The sequence below is a fragment of the Haemorhous mexicanus genome, chromosome 7 (genome assembly GCF_027477595.1).
Source record: "Haemorhous mexicanus isolate bHaeMex1 chromosome 7, bHaeMex1.pri, whole genome shotgun sequence".
Lineage (NCBI taxonomy): Eukaryota > Metazoa > Chordata > Aves > Passeriformes > Fringillidae > Haemorhous > Haemorhous mexicanus.
In genome coordinates, this window is record NC_082347.1 from 15,835,075 (window position 1) to 15,855,506 (window position 20,432).

Here is a 20,432-nt window from a genome sequence, read left to right on the forward strand (position 1 = left end):
GCTTTTATAAATCCATCAAACAACCCTGCACTTTTTCTATACCCTATGTTTTAATGTCAAAGCGAATCTATGTTCTGCTTGTGGCACCTGCTCTGGCACATGCTTCAGCTACTTCAGGGGAGTACTAAGCATACCACTATACTTAAAGTCCTGTCAACAGAGCTGTGATAAAGACCCTTTGGAAAATGTATAGCTCCACCCTAAAATAATCATTTATCATAACTCATAAGGGAGAATTAATTGGCATTTAGTACATGTAATAATATGGATTAGTGCCCTTCAAGAAAAGGGCTGTGTATAAAAGCACAGGCCACATAGAGGACTACGTTTTAACAAGGCAAAACAATTTCTGTGACAAATAAACTCCACTTCTAAAAATATACTTAGGACAGTCAATATTGGTAAGTGGTGTTGTACTAAATACTTTTAAGTCAGGCTTCAACAACATCAATCTGTGTTACTAAATACAGAAGATACTATCATAGCTTAAGATACAAATTTATATTAAAAATAAACTTTTTCCATTATCAATACCAACAGAGTTTAAACAGTGGGTTAACAAAATGGTATGTTATAATATTACTGTCCACTATGGAAATATATGCACTATTCATTCATAAATACTTTGTCTATAGCTTATGCAAAAACATACAGATTCATCAGGTTTTTGGCCCATTAACATATTATGACTTTATTTGAGCATCTGCACTATCTACACATGGATGATATTTCCCAGTTGATCGTTTCTTACAGAAAGCTAGAAATGCAGTGAAAGGTTTTAAGGCAGGAAAAAAAGTTATTTTCTTAGTATTGATTCTTGATGTTTATTTCAGAAGGTTCTGCAGTCATCCTTTCTTCCCAAAGGAATAAGTGTACAACTCTGAAATCCAGTTGCTCCTACATCCATTATATGTATATATATTTTTTAATGGATCTCTATGCTCCATGGGTTTTTTATGACAAGGAGATGCTTAACTGAACTACAGACAAATGTAGACAGATCCTTTTGGTCCTGTGGAGGATTTTTCTGACTTTCTGCCACTAACATGGGCTGGTTGTCAGTATTCTGCCAACAAAGGCAACTTCAAACTTTAATTTCTATGATTTAAGCTTATATGTCATTCAAAAGTTGCAAACATAGTGTGCTTTGAGTGTCTACCCTGGAGCAGAAGATGACTCTGTTACAAACAAAGAGGAAGATGTGTTACGCATTGACTTTGCAAAATGGCAAGTTATATGTGAGTCTCTTTTGTGAACTATTTGCTCTGGCCCTAGCCATAGTCATTAGAGAGGGTTCCCAGATGTAAGGGTGAAATGGGCTTACAAGTTCCTACTTTGATAAGAAAAGCAGGGAGGTTGCTTTTCGGGACAGGAGCATCAGGCTGCCTGTTGTCCTTAATTTTACATCCATACTCACAAAACCAACATGAACATAAAACTATAGAGGAAATAGAAGAGCTTTTGGAACTTTATTGTAAATTCAGGTTATATTTTCTGAATATGATCTAAAACAAAATCATTGATGTCAGCCTGAGGTGAAAATGAACACTCTGATTTACCATTGCTGGCAGTTACGAAGGCATTTGTAGTGCAAAGCAATTAACAAAGGAACTGAAATATTTGCATTTGCACTGAAGAGAATAAATTTGTGCAAAGTAATGGGGAGTTGGGACCATAATATTTTTGCTCTACTGAAGTTTTATTTCTAGGTTTCTAGTTGTTAGTTCTGTTGTCAGGACAGAAAAAGTTCTCTGGTTCTGCAAAACAAATGGGCTCGGGTCACATGAAGAATGTGTACAATGGAATTAATTTCCTGCATGAGACTCCTTGACTCAATAACTTTCACAGCAGCTTTATTCACATCTTACTTGGGGAAGGTACTTGTAATAATGCAGTTTTAAAAGCTGCTAATCTTAGAGTAGTTCTGTTCTTTGTCCTTCCTTCTTTAGAAGAATTTAACCACTTTGGATATTCACACTTTCAGTTCTTGATTCTGTTTTTTTCTTTGGTTTGTTTTGGTTTTTTTCCCCTGAGAATTGATTATCAGTGTACCCACTGATAAAAACACAAGGCTTTTTAATTACACACTGATATACCATAAAAAGCGCACAGCCTTCGTATCAATTTTTACATAAGATGGGCATGACTTTGTGTCATATCTGAGTTGCAGCCAGCAAAGGCTTAGCTTGATAGCCTAGTGCTTTTTTTCCCTCTGGATGATTGCATTGCACATTCTTACAGGGTCATGCATGATAAAAAAGGATAAGGAGCCTTTACAGAGACTGCACCAACACCGTATTGTCTGTGGAGCTTTTACCTCTGCACTATCAATGCAAATCTGTCCACAAAGGCTGCAACAGATGCTAGAAATATTACCTAGACTGCAGAGCAAAGTAGCATAGAGCTTGAAATCCATGCTTTCATATCAATTCTGTTTGTCTGTTCGCAGAGAGCAGCAGAGGAGATAATCTTAGATGTTTTGAAGTGGAGAATATCTTGTTCTTCTCTGACATTGCAAGAAACTTGTAAAATAAGTTTTCTCTTTCTCTTATGTCTCAGCTTCTCTTTTTTTTCCTTGTTTGTATTTTTATATGGAACTTATTTAAATGCCTGGATGATTTGTTTATACCAGTCTCCTGTTTGCCCAAAATCTTGTTTGATGTCTTGTTTGTCACTGTGAAAGATGCTGATTTGTTATTTTCCATACTTGTATTACCCTGAAGTAGAGAGCCAGGGAAGGTCTGGGCCCCTTTACACTACATACTCAAAGTGTATGGAAGAGCCTTTGATTCTTCACTGTTTAAAACCAGAGAATTTCCTCCAATTCCTGGTGTGTCCCATATGAAAGAAGAACACTAGGTGAATCTAGGCTTTTATGTTTTCCCTGGGTGGTTGATGCAAATAGCTTTGATATCAGCTACTGTTTATGCTTTGTATTTTCCTCTGCAGCCTTGTGAGTCTCTCCAATTTGATAAAATTCTTCATTTAAAATGCTATTTCTAGTAGTGAATGTTCAGTCATGAACATCATAACATTCCTCATGAAATTAGTTCAGTCTTAATACAAGACAGAATAGTAGGAATCTTTTTCTAGTTCTTACTTTGGATAGCTGTGAAGAATAATGTCATGAAATATTTCCTTTCTTGACATAGAATAGGAGGTAACTGTGTGAAATTCCTTTCACTTGAATGTGTGCTGGACTGAATACGACCCAGAAGATTGACTAATATGATCTGGAATTAAGGAGGTCTTTTCTGAGGATTTTATGTAGGAGATAGATGAAAAGTGTGAGCAGAAGGTAGAGGGTGAATTTCTTTCAATTCTGAAAATGATACGAAAATGCAGGGGGGAAGGCCATTCAGAAGAAAATGCCTGTCACCAGCTGAGACAACCAGATGGACATAATATGTGTTACTATTTAAAACGGGTCTACTAAAATTTTGGGAGCATCTTTGGATTTTATTAGGCAGTTTCATGTAAAATGCATGTGTTGCTCCTGTATCATTTACGTGTGCAATCTTATAGTTTCTTCAAGGGCTGTATAATTCTATAAATAGAAGACCCATCCTAGGATAAAGAGAGATTACTAATATGGCTCCATTTGGCACTTTTGTCTGTCCCTGGAATCTTCCCAGCTGTCCAATAACCATCCAAGCATTCCTAGTTTTCATTTATTTCCGCTTCCTGGTGTCTGAAGTAAAAGCCTCCTGTTTGTTAAATAGCTGTGTATTCACTTTGAGAAATGTTTTCTGCTGCCATTGCAGTTGTTACAGTGTTGATGTTGATCCCATCGAAGTTCCAGCACTGACCGTTTTTAAATATTTTCTCAGAAAACGAGTAATGAAACTAAGCAAGGTTACTGAACAAGATGTTGTAAGAGGAAAAAGGATATAAAAAAATGAAAACAGATGAAAAATGTAACTAGAGAGGGTGGCCAAGATCAAACTCTGACAACATATTAAAAGTCAAAAATGCCTACAAACTTTGTTTCCAAGTGGGTGTACAGCTCTGAAAAATATCACTGTAAATGTAGCTGCCTAGGAGAGAGAACTTTCGTAATTCCTTCAGTCATAATACTGTCTGAAGATGAGATTTGCATGCTGGTATTAGAGAATGTATCAATCTGCTTTATAGCAAATTTTTTCTTTATGTGGTTCAAAATGTCACTTTGGTCATTCAGATGTTTGCTTGATGATAAAATACTGATGAAGCTCATTGTCCTGCAGTTTAACTAAGTCCTCATTTGACGTCAAAGTGGAGGGTTAATTTTTTTTTCTGTGTTCCTTTCATTCTTCATTTGTATCAGGCAAATAATGGTTTCACTAGCAGCAGGAATCCCTATTAAAGTAACTGTCATATTTTCTTATCTATGCAATTCATTGTTCAGCTGTTTGTTTGGTGCCAAATGAAGGGAAAAAGACAAACTGGACACAGAAAGGCATACTACCTTAGACCTTCTGAAATTCTTTCTTGGTCAAATGACAACTTTCTTGCTGCCTCTTCCAAAACAATTAATTTGACATGCTCCATTGCAGAAGACAGTGTCTAATGTGGCCAAGGAAAATACTGTTAAGGCAAATTCTGAACTTGATTGCATTCCTTCCATTTATTTAAATAGATGTCCTGTTTATGTCCTTAACAACATTTATTCCTTAACATTTATTCCTTAACAAAGTACACAACCAGATTATCATAATTACCATGTTTACTCTGGAACAGGAGAGGGAAATTTCTAATTTGGCCAAGCAGAGTTTAGAAACTCATTGTGACTAGGTATGGAGCTCATTACAGCCTCTGCTTGCAGAGAAAAATGTCTGCACTTATCATTAAAGAAATTAAAGATAAAAGTTCAACTTTGAAATGGAAGTGAGGCACCCTGCAGATTAATTCTGTTACTTCTGCGTAAGTTACACAGCCTAATGATCCTTAAGGATCTATGCTCTGAACTGAGCATGAAGGCATATCTTAAACTAAGAATCAGAAGCATATTCCTCTCTCTGAAGCCTACTTAAGTATCCCAAGCAGGCTAATGATGATTTTCACTCAATTTATGCTCCTACCTTTTGTTACCTAAGAATATGTATTAGATACGAATGTTTAACCCATTTTGGAATACTCCCCACTAAGTTCCTAAAGCATTGATCATGCTACCAGACTGGTAGAAATATTTTATGTTTCCAAGTACAGGTAGTCACCTGAAAGAAATAGGAATGTACAGAGGAGTGAGAGTTGGGGGAACATACATGGTCAGCATCTTCAAGGCCTTTCTTGGAACGCTCCATTTAAACATATGCGCTCTGGAAGAAAAGCACTGCCGTGTCTTGTTGCTGCATACACCAGTAAGTGGCGAACACCAAATCAAGATGAGATAAAACAGGAAAGAAGCAGAATACCCAAAAAGGAATTGTCAGAAATGTTGCTCCCCAAGTTAACAGATAAAAGTATCGCTAACCAGCAATATCAGTACTACAGGCAGATCTATAGGATGATTTTTGCAGGGGCCTTTTGGTTTGGCAGAAAGTGTTCATTCACAATTGATGGGTGCCCACTTTGCTCTCTGTAATTGAAATGATGAATGTTTTCAATTGAGTCTCTGGAATGTAGCACAAAATCAAGTTGAAGAATGTATCAAGATGGGATATGTCTTAGCATTCCCGATGAGACTGAAAGCTTTCTAACCCTCACCTGTTAATCAGCAGGGTGAGCAACACAGGAGAGGAAGGGCTGTCTATAATAGGATGCCAGCTGGAGAGGAAACACTGATCAGGCTTCTCTTCCTGCCTTAATACCTTCTTTCAAGTGCTAGTTATGATCATAGGCTTTGCAAGTTGGAATCCTCTTCCACACACACCTGTGCTGGGTAACTCCACAAGGAATTCAAAACATGTCAGCACAAACAAGGCTGCAGAAAATACAAATAGAAAGCCAGTACCTTATCCAAAGATAATTGAGGCTCCATGCACTCTGCTGAATTAAGAATTGTGAGATGACAGATTGCTGCCTTCCTCTAGAATGAGATATCCCCAAGAACAGCTTTTCTTCTAGTTGTTGGGAATTTTTGAATCAAGTTTCAGTCTGAAACTTGGGCATAAACATAGAAGACATGGTGCAATGGAGGTGAGTGGCATTGTTTGGAATTTCCAATTCAAGATCACTTTAAATGAAGAGCCATTCACCATAGGCAAATCTTTACTAGCTGAGGTCTTTAATTTCTTTAATGACCTTCTAAAGCTGCTTATGGCTTCTGAACTTCATGGGATGTTGCTGTTAAAATCTTATTTTAGTACATAAACATTTGGCTCAGTAATTGTGTTTAATGAAGACTTTGGGTAAATTTTCATAACATAATGTCTTTTTTTTTGTGTGCGTAATGTATTGTAAAAGATACTTACTCCCAATTCTCCCTAGAAAATGGTGCAGCCTGGGAAGGGGATCTGATGAAGCAGTACTCTATGGAGAAAGAAGACTTGCAGCCTAGGTTACTTTTGCGTATAGCACAGCCAGCTGATCTGACTTCTTTTTGACCAGAAATTAAACAAACATTATTAGTTGAACCAAAAATCAAGTATCTTTTACAATAAGTGTTGCTTCTTCCATCTTAGTAATTTGACTTTTTTTTAAATTTTGAGTCTTTCTATTATTTTGTCTGTAAACAGGAAGGCTTTCTAAAGTGACATACATTTTTTAATTGGAGAGTTATGGAAAATACTACTTGCAAAAAACCCACAGAAAATCACTTTTTGAAAACTTGTCAGCTTAATACTGCTCTGAAGTCACTGAAAATGTGTGGGAAGATACTGCACTTATGCAAGGCAGGATTCTAAAGCTAATAGATGTAAAATTCACCTAGAGAGATGCTTTTACCTTCCAGAACCATGCATGCCACTTGCTTGTTCTTTATCAAATAAAATAATGTGTATGTGTGTGTTCTTACAGTATGCAAGCTCTCAGTAGGAAATCTTTGTAAATTGCTGTACCCGATACTTTAATGGGTTAAAATGCTCAAAACCAGTGTTGGCATCATCACACTATCAATAAAGTTCAATCCTTGTCCTCAGCAATAGCCACATTCCTCCTCAGAGATACTTTCATTTTTGAAAATAAGGAAAATCAAGATACTTCCTTCTTAAAAGTTCAGGTTGTTACTTTAACATAACAATCTTCAACATAACATGATTTCCCTTTCAGATTTGAGATTATATCGATATGTTCAGATTATTTCCTGTTAAACAAACATGGTTTCTGTGGCTTACCAAGGAAGTGGCCTCTCTGTCTTCAACTGAACACCGCTAGGAAAACAAAGTTAAAGTAATTATATTTTAACAGGTACAACAAACATCTTCAATCTCTACAATTTCCTAGCTTCCTGAAACATCCAAAAGTTTATGTACCTATTAAATGTGTTAAAATTTTGTTTTACTTGCTACATCTTGAAATTTCCAGTGATCCTGCTGGGATGCCTGGTGGGATGTCATGTTATGAACTAAATGTGAAACAGCCTATTACAGAAGAAATTGGCATTGCACTTTCTCAGGGGATCTTTGCTTCTATTCTGTTTTATTCACTTTGATCTTAAAAATAATTCTTCACTCTCTGAAGTTTGAAGCCTATGCTTTTGTTTATTCTTTCACAGAGCTTCAATGAATGCTCCAGGTACAAAACAGTTATTCCTGTGAATAAAGAAAGTGTTTAGGGAGGCATTGATGCTGTATGCTGGCAGCTTAATGCTGGGCCCTCCACTTGGAACAGATTCACGTTGGGCATTGTGGCCTCTTAAAGCCATAGATGCAAAAGTAAGGGCATGATACCAAGTGCAGTTCCTACAAATTTAGTTCTGATTCAGCACCTCTGTCACTGTGGACATGTGTTGCATCTCATTTTCCTTCACACAGCTACCAGCTGGTGTGTGCTATGCTGGTCTACCCTCTGTAGGTGAAGCACAGATTTCAGTTCTAAATACTTCTGGACTAGAGACGGGACTGCTGTTTGCTGTGTCAGACTGGCAGCTTGTATTTTAGTGAGCTGAGGAAGAACAACTCCCCTGGTAATCTGGTGGCTAGAAAGAAAGAGAACTCAAAAAAATGCATTCAAAGAACAATTAAATGTAACCCTGCATCCATTTAATAAGTACCCTAATTTACAAGCATGCAGGAGCAGAAGAGCCACTTACACATCAGTCATATCTATGCCAGAACCTCCAGACTTGCTCAAAGCTATTTTAAGTTGCATAATATCAGAAGTGGCTGAAGGCACAAACTGCCAAACTAAGCCTCTCAGTATTGTCTCAAATGCCCTCTTAGTCAGGCTTTATTGTTGCTGGACCAATCAAAAGCCCTTCAAAGTTAAAAAGCATCATGATCTTAGTTACATACAATGAGATACATTAAGCAGAATGAATGTGAAGAAAAGAAAATCTTACCATAGTGGCCAATAGCAAGACATAAACCTCTCAGTTTATGGCTAATGGTTGTAGGGGGAGACAAGACAAATTGTGTTTCTGTGAGCAGGTTAAAAAGCTGCACAGAATGTAGAATTCAAGAAGCTGAAAATGAAGCAGGCAATATTGATGACTGAGATCTGTCTGCTTGAAACACAGAAAAACCCACCCTATACAACTGCCTTAAAATGAATTCAAATTTGAAAAGGAGAAGCAGGGAGGAGGATGGGGAACCTTTGAAGAAACTTGGCTGTTCTGATCCTGCAGGCACTTGGAAGCTGTGTGTATATTTGCTGCAGGGGGTTTCCTGTGGAAGCTGACAGATCAGCTCACGCATGGCGGCTGCCGGAATACTAAGAATCAGTACCTCAGTTTCATTCCTGGTTTTGATTTGCATTCAGGTTATTGAACTCCTTGATACCAAATAAGAACTCAGTCACTTGATTCTCAAAACCTGTTGTAATAAAACAATCAACATTTGTCATTATATGACTCACCTCTTTGCTTCCATTTAATTCCCGTGAGATACACAGCACACACTACCTTGGCACAGTGTGTGATGCTAGCTGAGAACAGACTGAATACATCCAACAGATACATTTGGATAAAGATTGGGAGAAGAGATATTATTGTTAGTCATGACTTCACATGACGTGAAGAGCTGTGTAACCTTCTAGTTACACCAACACATCCTATTAAAAAGCCACATCCACTCTTTTACTGTCATTGGTATAGTTGGTGTAACATGGAGCAGTCATGCTTCTAAAAAGCTAATCTCCAAAGTCCACAATATAGGAGGTTTTTTCTTTATTTTTTAACAAAGGATTCAAAATTTTTCCATCAGACAACGTGGAGGTGGGGCAGGGAATGAAATGATCTTCCAGATAGGAGCAGGTGTATTCACACTGCCTCTCAAAACATCCCCCAAAGCCTTGTCTAGGGCAATTCCTTCTGCATGCCTATATGCTTCCTTTCGTTTCACAGCTGAAAGTCTTTTACATTTGGCTTATTTTCATCACCTGAGTCTAGTTAGCTTGGCAGGAAGGGCTATCATCTGTCTGTCTTCTTCCTTGAAAAGACTATATACTGTGCATGAAAAGCAGCCTTGTGAGTGATGTTATGTGTAAGGAAAATTTTTGGTGTTAGTCAAGGTGGCATTGTTCCAGCCTAGCTTGGCACTCCTGAGAATGAGGTAAGCTGGCTGGTTTGAGTGCCCCCAGCCCTTCTGCTGTCGGAGTACAGATTTCAGCACAGGGTGTCCTGACTTGTAAGTGCTTTACTGTTCATCCCACAAAATCTCTGTGCTGCTGTGATTCCTGGTACCCGAGAGAGGTAGATTAGAGCTATTTTGGGTGTTCTCACATGTATTGTAATCTCTCTTCCTAGCTACAGATGAAGCAGAGCCTGAGAGGCCACTTCAGAGTGTCTTTGCAGCTTGCCAGTGCAGCTCTGTTTACTGTAAATGGAATCTCTTCAGGGTGTCAGTGGCATATTTTGCACATGCCATGAGTGTTCATTTAAGGCAGTTCTTGTTGTCTTGAAAAACAAAAAGAAAAACCCACACCAAAGCAACAGAAGAAACACTACAGAAAGGAGAGCAACAACAACAACAAAAAAAAGCCATTAAAGCCCAGTAGTGAATTGAAAACAGAGGCATATCGTTCAGGCAAATGGTAGCTGCAAAATTGAAGTTTTCCTTAGTTTTGGTTAGTGATGCATGCAAGGATAGTTCGTTTCAGGTTTCCCACAGTCTTGTTTTTACATTTAATTGGTCTTTCTCAGCTCTCCTATCTGATGCAGAGAGGTATAAAAGCCATAGGATGCTTGCTCTATTGTACAGGTTATCTAGGCAATTTCTTTTCTTGTTTATGTTTTGTGCCTTCTGGAAATGTGTCAAATAAAATGGTGAATTTCTGCCTGCCTGATGACTTATCCCAGTGGGTCTTAATAATTTTCTTTGCATTTTTTTCTTCTCCAAAATTGCCTTCTGTTTTTTAAAACAAACACTATTTTCCCTTTGGCGCTCTTACCCTTTTATTATGGGGACAGGTATGGCAAGTGACTCATTTAGGAAATAATGATATGAATTTCCTCAGTTAACTTTCTTACTGTGGGAGAGGAAGAGATGTCTCTGGTCTAGAGGTAATTACTTAGATCCAATGTGGGCATTCAGCAACTGTTCTGCGGTGGGGTCTCAAAGCATGTCTCTCCTTTCACTAGGTCGTGCTCCTGTGTATAAAGAGAGGAAGTTTTGCAGGCACTTAGAGCCTCTGAGCTTAGAATGACTCTGAGAGTTTGTTGGAATCTTCTATGCAAAAAAATACTTGCATAAATGTAATGGGGAGAGATTTAAATGCTCTTTTCTCTATAGCAGAAGCATATTGTTCCTTAATCTCTCATCAGTCCTTTTCTTGGGATTTTCTTGAGTCATTTCTGATTATGGAAAAGAACGTTTTCTTTTAATTATTTCTTCTATTCCAGAGGCGAGCATATTCATTCTCTGTGCTTTTGCACATTTCCAATGCTAGTGAATATCTGATTATCTGAAATGTTTTTCTTAAATGAGAAGCAGAAAAAAATAAATTGTTCATTTTGAGGTTGAAGTCAGAATGGAGTCAGGCATAGCTCAAATGCTGGAAAAAGAGGCCCTGGCTGATGCTGCAGGCTATATTAACAGGCTTCTCATTTGTGTAGGCCTTCCTATGTATTTTTGTCTGCCTTGTAAATTAGGAGTTGCTTGGGGTTAGGAAAACTGTGTCCATCCATCTATTTGTACAAGCATTCTTATTAGTGTTTGAACACTCATCCCCCCAAATGCTGCCTGATCCCTATCTCTTCCCTTTGGAGTGGAGTTGAGGGGGCTTGGCTGGCAGCATGTGCAGTTCTCAAGGTGGTGCGGCAGCTGCTCTTTGTACACTGCCTCCCAGAGCTCCTGCTAAGTAGTATTTGCTGTGAACCCCATGCAGGCGAGTTTTTTTAGGGCACAGCTGTCACTGTGGTACTATATATTCAGCCAGTGTACCCATCCCCTCACAACAGAGCGTAGTATGAATTCTCTCCAGTGTGCTGGAAGGAACATGTGATACTTCTTGCCTGCCAACTTGCTTTAAGCTGGGCATGTTGGAAGTCAGATGTCTGTCTTATAGGAAATTTGTGAGGGCTGGAAATTCACATCTCTGAAGCAGCACATATTCCTCTGCTTTTCTGAGAGCACTGTGATGTTTGGTTTTTCAAGATAAAATCTATGCTTGGGCTTGAGGCATTAAAGAACTACTATTAAAATTAGATCTGTTGGTGTTACCCTGGATTGGATTTTGTAAATCAATTGACGGAAATAGCTGTACCCTGAAACTCTGATAAATGTCTCATTGTAGCATTAAATAAAAGCATTTGCAGCACCTAGCAACTGAGAGCTATGTTGTAATCCAGAGCAAGTGAGTTAAGACTTTTACAAAGGTTTTCTGAAATCATTCTATCTAGAACTTGCCCAGAGATTTGCTTTAGGAAAAAAAATTGGTAGTCAAATTGAAAAATGCATATTTATCCTTGACAGTAGTATATTTCTCTAAATTTGTTACTTCTGTTAAGAGAAGAGAGGCTGAGATAAGAGCAAAGTAGAATTTACAGTCTAATTCTAAGGTTTAATTAGCATTTGTCCTTCAAAAATATTTTCAAACAATATTTTTAAATAGAAAATATTTACTCAAGATTTTAGACACAGTGAGCTCTTCTCTGTTTGGTGTTTATATTTAGTAAATATTTTAGTAGATCAGAGATGAATTTTCAAAGAAAAATACCAACAGATAAAAGGTAAACTCTTTGCATTCCATTCCTTTCAGCTGGATCCTTAGAAATGGGAACAAGATAGTCTTGAATGTGTCTTGACACTTCAGATCTGTGTGCCCTGTATCTCCATCTGCACACTGGTATTTTGTTCACAATTACTGACTGCTCAACTTGATGTCTGCTGGAAATGCATGCTGTGCCTTGACTTGGAACACTCACAGAGATGTCTCTCAGGCTCTAACTAAAATACATGTAATTTTGTACTTTCCCACACAGAATTTGTTACCCTTATACTTAGTTGAAGAAGTTGAAACCCTTTCATTTCCTTTTTAAGTAGCAACTGACAGAGCCATGATTGAGACTGTTTCCCTCTCTTTCACTGTATGGTGCTCCTTGCCTCAGAAAAAGTGTTGCAAAGTTAGGAAGTCATGTAAATCACAAATTCAGAGTTACTGAGGACTGTTTTGTTTGAGAGAGTCTTGTGATGAATGTTTTTTTCATTTAGGTTGTATTTTCTGAAATATTAGTCAGAAAATATCCCATTAGAAGAAGTGAAATTAGGTCATTCATTACAACCATCACCTCCCTCTAAATTGACTCTAATTCTAGGAGGGTTGTAGTTCCTGTGTCATTATTTTAAGGTATAGCATTTACCTGTGAGGCTACTAATAGCAAAAGTCAAATCAAGTGAGAGGGAAGCTACTGTGTTAGAGCTGTGTTAAACTAGCCCCAGATGTAGAGTGTTATCCTGGCTCTGGAAGCTCTGCTTCCCTGGGTTTATTTTGTTTGAGGCATCACTGAGGAGTGGAAGGAAAGATAGATGTGTTGAGTAATAATACCCAAATTAGGGCAGACCTTTGACTTTCCGGAACTGGGTTTATGTTCAAAAACCAGTCCTTGTTGTTGACAAGAAAAAAGTGAGGGAGAGGGAGGGGAGAGTGTCCCAGAATTTGGAACCAGCATCACACAGTTAATATTCTGTGGCAAGAACTTGTGTGTTTCATGAAGAGGTTAAAAGTGGTGTCTTGGAAAAATGACGTGTGAAGATTATTTATTTAAAAAAGGATAATTTGAAAAAGACAGAAGTGTCCTACTTGATGAATTCAAGTCTTACTGACTCATTTGTCTGAGTTTGGCTTTAGTTCATTTTTTGCCCTTTCTTTACCTTTTATTCTATTGCGGATTCTGTGTCTCAACATATTTGTGGGATGAGCAGGGAAGGATCTTTGAGTAACTATACAAGTATATATGAGTGTACAAATAATCCATATTCTTTATGGACTTATGGATTCTGTGTACTTGGCACAATGCAAGTCACTCAAATCCATAGAAGCTAATGTTTGTATAACAGGTTAGAAAAACTATGCTTGTAACAGAAATCTTTTGGGTTTTGGTTTTTTGTTTTGGTTTTTTTTCTTGTGAGGGTGCATTAGACTGCAGAATAAAACTCTGTCTTTGAAACTACCACAAAGTATTTCCCCCATCCATTGATTCCTTAACACCAGGAAAATACATCATGGAATAGTACTGCCATTATCAGTCAACTCTACTTGCATAAGAACATTTTATCTGTTGCTGTCCTTCACTCAGAAAACACAGAACTCTTTGCTTCTATCTCAAATGAAAAGGTATTAAAACTTGTCTCTTTCAGTCAAATCTGTTCTGGGAATTATTTACAGTGCCTAATTCCGAAGTAATCTTTACTTTTAAATAGTCTGAGTATCCAGGGTGCTGTGTGTTCGAGCACTCTGACACTAGAACTAGTGTTCTAGTAAACTGACACCTCCCATTGTCAGACTACACTGTCAGTTGGACTTCTGGCCTCAATACTGAGCACCTTTAACAGCGTGTTAAGAAAGGGCTTCTTCCTTTTTTGCTTATTCATCTTTGCCAGTAAAGTACATAAACTAACAGTCTAGGCAATTGTTTTTGAAAGAAGGTTTTTTTTTTTTTTAAGTATGTACATATTCATAAGGTACTAGAAGTTTTACTTCATGCTTTCAGCCTGGCAGTTTTCACAGGGGACTTTTGGCTCGTAATTGAACAGATCTTTATTTTATGTTCACTGTACTGAAGGAACAGAATTTTTGGATGCAGCGTTTGTTGTAGTACTTTAGATTATCCTTGGGATTTTTAGTGAGGAATATAAGGAAGTGAGTTTCTAAGAAGAAAGACCTATAGCTTATATCCATGTTCTTTCTGTCCTGGGTGCTGAAAACAGAGGACAACTCTGGTGTGTTCGTTAAAATTTGTCTGGCTGATGGTATGTGAAGGCTTTTCTGGTTTAGTGCTGTACTGCTGTTATCCATGCAGAAGCTGAGAGGGCTGTGTAAAATTGAGGTCAAGGTGCTGTCTGTTCAAAGATGCAGTTTACAAGCTGACTGGAGCCAACAAAATGTGTTGCCACAGTGAACAAACAGAACTTCTGGACTGTTGTGTCAGTTGTTTGGTTTGTGGTTGGAGCGCTGTAGTTTCTTATTTCTGAGAGTGGTGGTCTTTGGATTGTGAGGTCCAACAGTTGGTGAGACGGGCACATAGCAATTTGTGTTGGTAATGGAGCTGCAGCTGTATATGGGTAAGGTTAAGTAGAATAATTTCCTCTAAAGCCTGCTATTAAAGAAACAAAGTGTGCCCAAGGCTACTCTCATGCATTCATTTTACATCCTCTCAATAAAATGAATTAATTTGGGGAAAATGGCTTTTAGGAGGAAAAATACAGTAAAATCATGCAGTGGATAGTGGTTCATTCATTTTCTGTTTCTGAGTGATGTCTCTATATACTGCTGCTGTATAGAGATAATTATCCCCTTGAGATAGTGATAATTGGTGGTAAGGGAACCACTACATTGGGCTTAACCTCTCAAAATGGAAGTACCAACAAGTAGACGGTGTCATGGGCCTTTGCAGAAGTGTGAGTTAACTTTGATTTGTTTCATTCCTATAAGTTTTGATTTTTCACCCATACAATAATGGATACAACTATTGTTGTATCTATTAGTGTATTTTTTTGCTGTATCTGGGCAAGTTCTTCAACTGTTCTGTGCACAGAATGACTTATCAGGATATGACTTTTTCTTTTGTCTTTTTCCACACAGATCACCCCTGGCAGCAAGGCAGCACAGTCACAGATGAACCAGGGGGACCTTGTTGTGGCCATTGATGGAGTCAACACTGACAGCATGACCCACCTGGAGGCCCAGAACAAGATCAAATCAGCCAGCCACAACCTGAGCCTCACTCTGCAGAAGTATGTTGGAATAACTTAAACTCTTTGCATTCCTAAGGACAACCTATGAAACTTATGACTGAAGGTTGCAAGTGTTTTATCCCTGTCTGTTACATTTATTTCAAGTGCTCATGGCACAGATATGAGATGAAAAGCCAAAATCTGCTCTGATTCTTGTAGAAGCCAGCATAGATTCCTACAGGAATCGAATGGTTAGGTTGAGTGTATCTGTGTGGATTTAGGCTGTTGAATACAGGTGTAATCTCATATCCATTCAAGCTTCTGTTAAATGGATCCAACAGTGATCTTTCTTTTCATTATTCTCATGTTGGCAACACAGTTTGGTTTGGCTAATTTATGAACAACTGTTCTAGAGACAGCAAGCAGAACAAGTGTTACAAGTGCATGGGAAGAACCTCATGAGAATTTGTGCTAATGGTCTGGCACCTGTGAGTTTGAAAGTCTGCTCTGTATCTGACTCAATAAGAAAGGTGTAGCCCAAGTGCAGGAAAGAGACGCAGTAGAATGTGGAGAGGGAAGGTTTTACCACAGAAATGTGATAAAAGTTGTCTTGCCATTAAGAAAGCAGTTAATAGGTTTTTTAACTTCTGCTGGTTAATGTTGCTTCCAAGAAAACTTGTTCTCAAGTTAGATAACCTTGCACAGAGGATTGCTGTAGTAAATGCATTAATATTTAAAGCTCCATAATTATAGAAAGCAAAGTAGCTGCTAATTTTATTGCATTGTGAGAAGATAATTTTTGTACAGGGCAGGCAAAGACAAGTACAGAAAGCAAACTGTAATGTGGAAGTACAGTTTCTGAGAATATAACAAAGAATCTCATATATGAATGTGAGATAATCAGAGATAATCAGTAATCAGGAACATACTAATAGCTAAAGAATAAGGAGTCTAATAGCTAAAGAATAATGAAGTTTCCAAGACAGGACAGGACACTATAAAGCCAAATACATGGCTGATTTTCCCCCATTGCTTTAAGTTTGTTTTTCAGTGTTCCAGATAGAGTAGAAAATCACTATCTTCATGCTTGTGGTTGAATTCTTATCCTATCACACACTCCAATTTCTTTTTTTCTTTTTTCTTTTTTTCTTTTTTTTTTTTTGCAAAGATTTAGATTGTTGTGTATGTTTCTTATTTAAAAGTTAGGAAAAATCCTTTCTGATTTTCTTTTAAACCTTTGTGTTTTTACATTGAGAGAAAACATTTCTTATTTTACTTTGGGTAGTTCCACATTTGGTATTAATTTTCCTGAATTTTGAACCCAAAAAGTTCTCCAGTGTCTGCCTCTATGGCCTGGCCATAGAGGTTCAAATGGTTTAAAACTACAAACCAACAGCTCTTCTTATTCACAGAAGGATTTCCAAATTCATGACTAACAAATCCTGATTATCCTAATACATATCACAGAGACAAGTTACTTAAAACAGTAATTTTGATCAAGTGTTGCTAAGGATATTTCATTTGAGTAATCATTGTGCTTTTTTATTTGCTGACCTCTAAATTACAACACCAGCAATTCTGGTGGCCATGTCATTTAAAAAAACCAAACAAACCAACTAGTGGAAGTACCTTTATTAATTGCTTTCATATCTATTTATTGTTTCTTCTGGTTTTTTTAAGGCTGTCCCTGTCTCTTGGTTTCAAAACAATAATATATAATTCAGGTACTTGAGTTATATGGATAAAGAACAACCAAAAAAAGCAGTAATTGAGTGTTCCAGAGACTGAGATATGCTTGCATAGATAATAGAGGTAGATATTTTGAAAAAAAGGAAAATGGCATAAAGTAAAAAGAAATACTAGTAAATGTAAATAGATGATAAAACAGCTTTTTTTAAAGCAAATGAAAATTTTTTCAGATAATGTTTTTACTCTGAATGTATACAATTAATGGACTCTTCAGCTACGTGTGATGTGAGCTATTAGATTGCCTTGGTGACCCATTCAGCCTCATTAGGAAAATCCAATGAAAAAGACTGAAAAGTAATTTTTTTTAAATCAATTTTTTTCTTAAATGACATGAGGATATTCAAAAAAGTTGTGCTCAGAGGTATTAAGCTTACTTTACTTGGCATATTCAGAATTTATAGAGGCTAAATCCTAGCAGCAAGTTATATTGACCAACTGAGGTACACACAGAACCCTATTAAGGATCCAATGTCTTGAACAAAAGGCATCTCCACTATATTCAGTAAATTATATTTATCTTGCCTTAAAAATTAATTTTTTCCCTGGACACAAATGGGTTTATTTACCCAAGGACAAAAAGATTGTCAGTTTAGTCACCTGCCCAAAATGTACAAAGCAATATCCATTTTTCAGCCAAGAATTGTACAAATATTGGGTTGGTGAAAAGAATAACATGAAAAGAAGGTAGCAGTGACAAGGGATAGTAACTTTCAACCAAATAAGAACAAGACAGAAGAGAGGCAAAATCTCCTGGGACGTGGTTACCAGGAAAATGACTGTGCTAAGAGATCACTTTGACTTTTTTTAGACATGGCTTGCAGCACTGAAACTGGAGCAGTGTTCTACTACTATGGAAAAATAGCCCTAGTTGCCATAAAGAGCACAGAGTGCTCACTTATCCTATTTGTATAAAAGTTTGGAAATGCTGGAAATCCTTTCCAATGGAAAAGGCACATGTGTGCATTACGAGATTGACTGTTGTGATAGGAAAGCTTAAGCTCTAAATTGGGGTGATACTGGACATGTATTTGAAGTAGTCACATGGCTCTACAGAATGTGTTTCAAGGTCATGGAATGCCTTACCAGGCAATCTGTGGCTTGGTTTCTCTCTTACAGCACTGGAAGTAGAACTGATCTTGCTTGTTTTATCTGTAAGCCTATGGAAGAAGCAGTGAAGTCTTGGCGAAAATGCTCCAAGATGGAAAGCTTTTTATTTTTCTAATGGTTCTTGGCTCTCTAGAGCGATGGCCTTTCCCTGTATTGGTCATGGCCATGAAGGTTTAGTGAGCATTGTTTATAACCTGACAGTTAAGACAGTGTTTGCTGCTGCTACTCACTTTTATTACAAGACTTTGTTTCCTTTGGGCTTTTTTCAGGGTGGGGAACTGCTTATTGTTTTAATTTGGCAGTTTAAAAAAGCTGTACATGGTGTCAGCACTTGTGCAGGACATCCAACTGCAAGGCATCAATCATAGAAAAAAAGAAAGTGTTAAGAGCCCCCATTCTTACTTGCCTGCCTGAACAATGGGATTCTGTGATTTCCTTTATGAAATTAGTTTTAATTCAAGTAGCACCTGCACTGTTCAAGGCACACTAACATAGACTTTCCATAAATGTTCAGTGCTGGCCTGAGTGGAGTTCTCCGTGTTTCACCCATGGCTTCAGGAATTTGTGCATGTCAAGTGTTTTCTGACAACTGCCTTCCCTAAGCTCCCTCTTTATTTGTCCTTATCAGCTCAACCATGCTATGTTTTCACATAAACCCACAAAATTAGACTGGGAAGTCTCACCAGCTATGCCAGTGGTTTGATCAGGCAGCCAGAACTTGTTAATGGCTTGAGCTGCATTGTCTGGCTGCTGATTTCTCTAGAGCCTACAGTGTGCCTCCCTTTGCTGCTTCTGGGAATCAAAAAGATGCAGACAGGCAAGTGCCGGGAAGTTGAGGTATTTGGACCAAGCCTGGAGAAAGGGACCTGCGATCCAGTGATGTGGCAATGTCTGGGACCCTCTAGACTAGTACTGCTTCATTAGGATTAGAAGCCAAAGTACATCCAGGAAGTGAATTCTTTTTTGCTGAAGAAAAGAGCGGGAGTGAGAGGAGAAGAAAAGAAGTGTCTTTGGCACTGTGCATTATTACTCAGCAGAACTCCCATGAGGCACTCAGGGAAACCAGGCTGATATTCTCAAGTGTTACATACCTCTATAGATACAGCTTATTCCTTAGAGACCTGCATTGATTTAAGTGTACTGGGGGGGAATTGGTGCAGGTTCTGCTGGACTATGCTGTGGAAAGCTATGATCGTACTCTATAATGGCCTGGGTTGGGGTGGAAAAAAGACGTTGCTTTGCTTTTAGTCTTTTTGTGACCTCCTGGAGTTCAGTTCTCAGTCATTTTTCAGGATCAGTTTCTAATCAGTTACTTGAGCTACACAGCTGCCCTCAGGCATTTTAATTCTAGGCCAGTCAAAGTTCATCTTTAATTGTCTGTCTGTCCCGCAGATATTAGGCCATAAACATCGGATTGTGCAGTATTCAGTTCACAGTGAAAAACAAAATGCATGCAAAGTCTATTTTTATTTCATACAAATGGGTTTCTTTCTTAAATGCACAGTAAATACAAGAGAGCAGCTTTATTTGTCAACATGTTTCACTGCAGCATCCACAACATAACTCAAGTAATCTGATCAGCCTCCTTGGAAAGGATTCACCAAATGTACTGGCTTAGTTTTGGAAAGTGCTGTAACATGAGTGTGCCTCATTCTGCTGGCATGAACATTCCTGTGTCACTCTAAGGCTCCGCTTTGGCGTCACTCTGTGCTGCTGGAGAGGAGCAGGGGAGGTGGAGACTTCGGTGCAGGCAGCACATTGACAAAACTTCCACCTCCCAGGGCATGCCAGTGATGCTACCCTTTGCTTTCAGACAGTCACAATTGACTGTCTTTTGCTGGAAAATCATGAGCTAAATAATTCTTTTCTCTACTGAAAGGGAAAGTGTCAGAGGCAAGGCTATGAGAGACTTATGGTAAATATTTAATAGCTTTCCTTTTTTGTGCAGCACCAAAAGATGGCTGATCCTGCAGTATTTATTTCAGGCCTATTATAAATAAAGCATGTGGTGACAGCAAACTGCAAGCAAAGGGAACTCAGTGGTTACTGTAAACTGCTTTCTTTTGTCTGATGCTGGGTGTAGTAACCAATTCTGTGCATGTTTTAGGTCTGCTGATGAGCACATTTAAATCAGAACTAGAATAGGGCTTTATTAATGCTCAGAAG

General features: G+C 38.0%; 1 protein-coding gene across 14 annotated transcripts in view; it reads left to right on the forward strand.

Moving 5' to 3' along the window:
* LDB3 (LIM domain binding 3) overlaps nt 1–20,432 on the forward strand; it is a 113,957-nt gene that overhangs the window by 21,770 nt on the left and 71,755 nt on the right. For all 14 annotated transcript variants that reach the window (XM_059851181.1, XM_059851186.1, XM_059851187.1 and 11 more), the window contains one exon: nt 15,319–15,470. In XM_059851181.1, the coding sequence (XP_059707164.1) occupies nt 15,319–15,470 (152 nt within the window). The remainder of the gene's footprint in view (nt 1–15,318; nt 15,471–20,432) is intronic.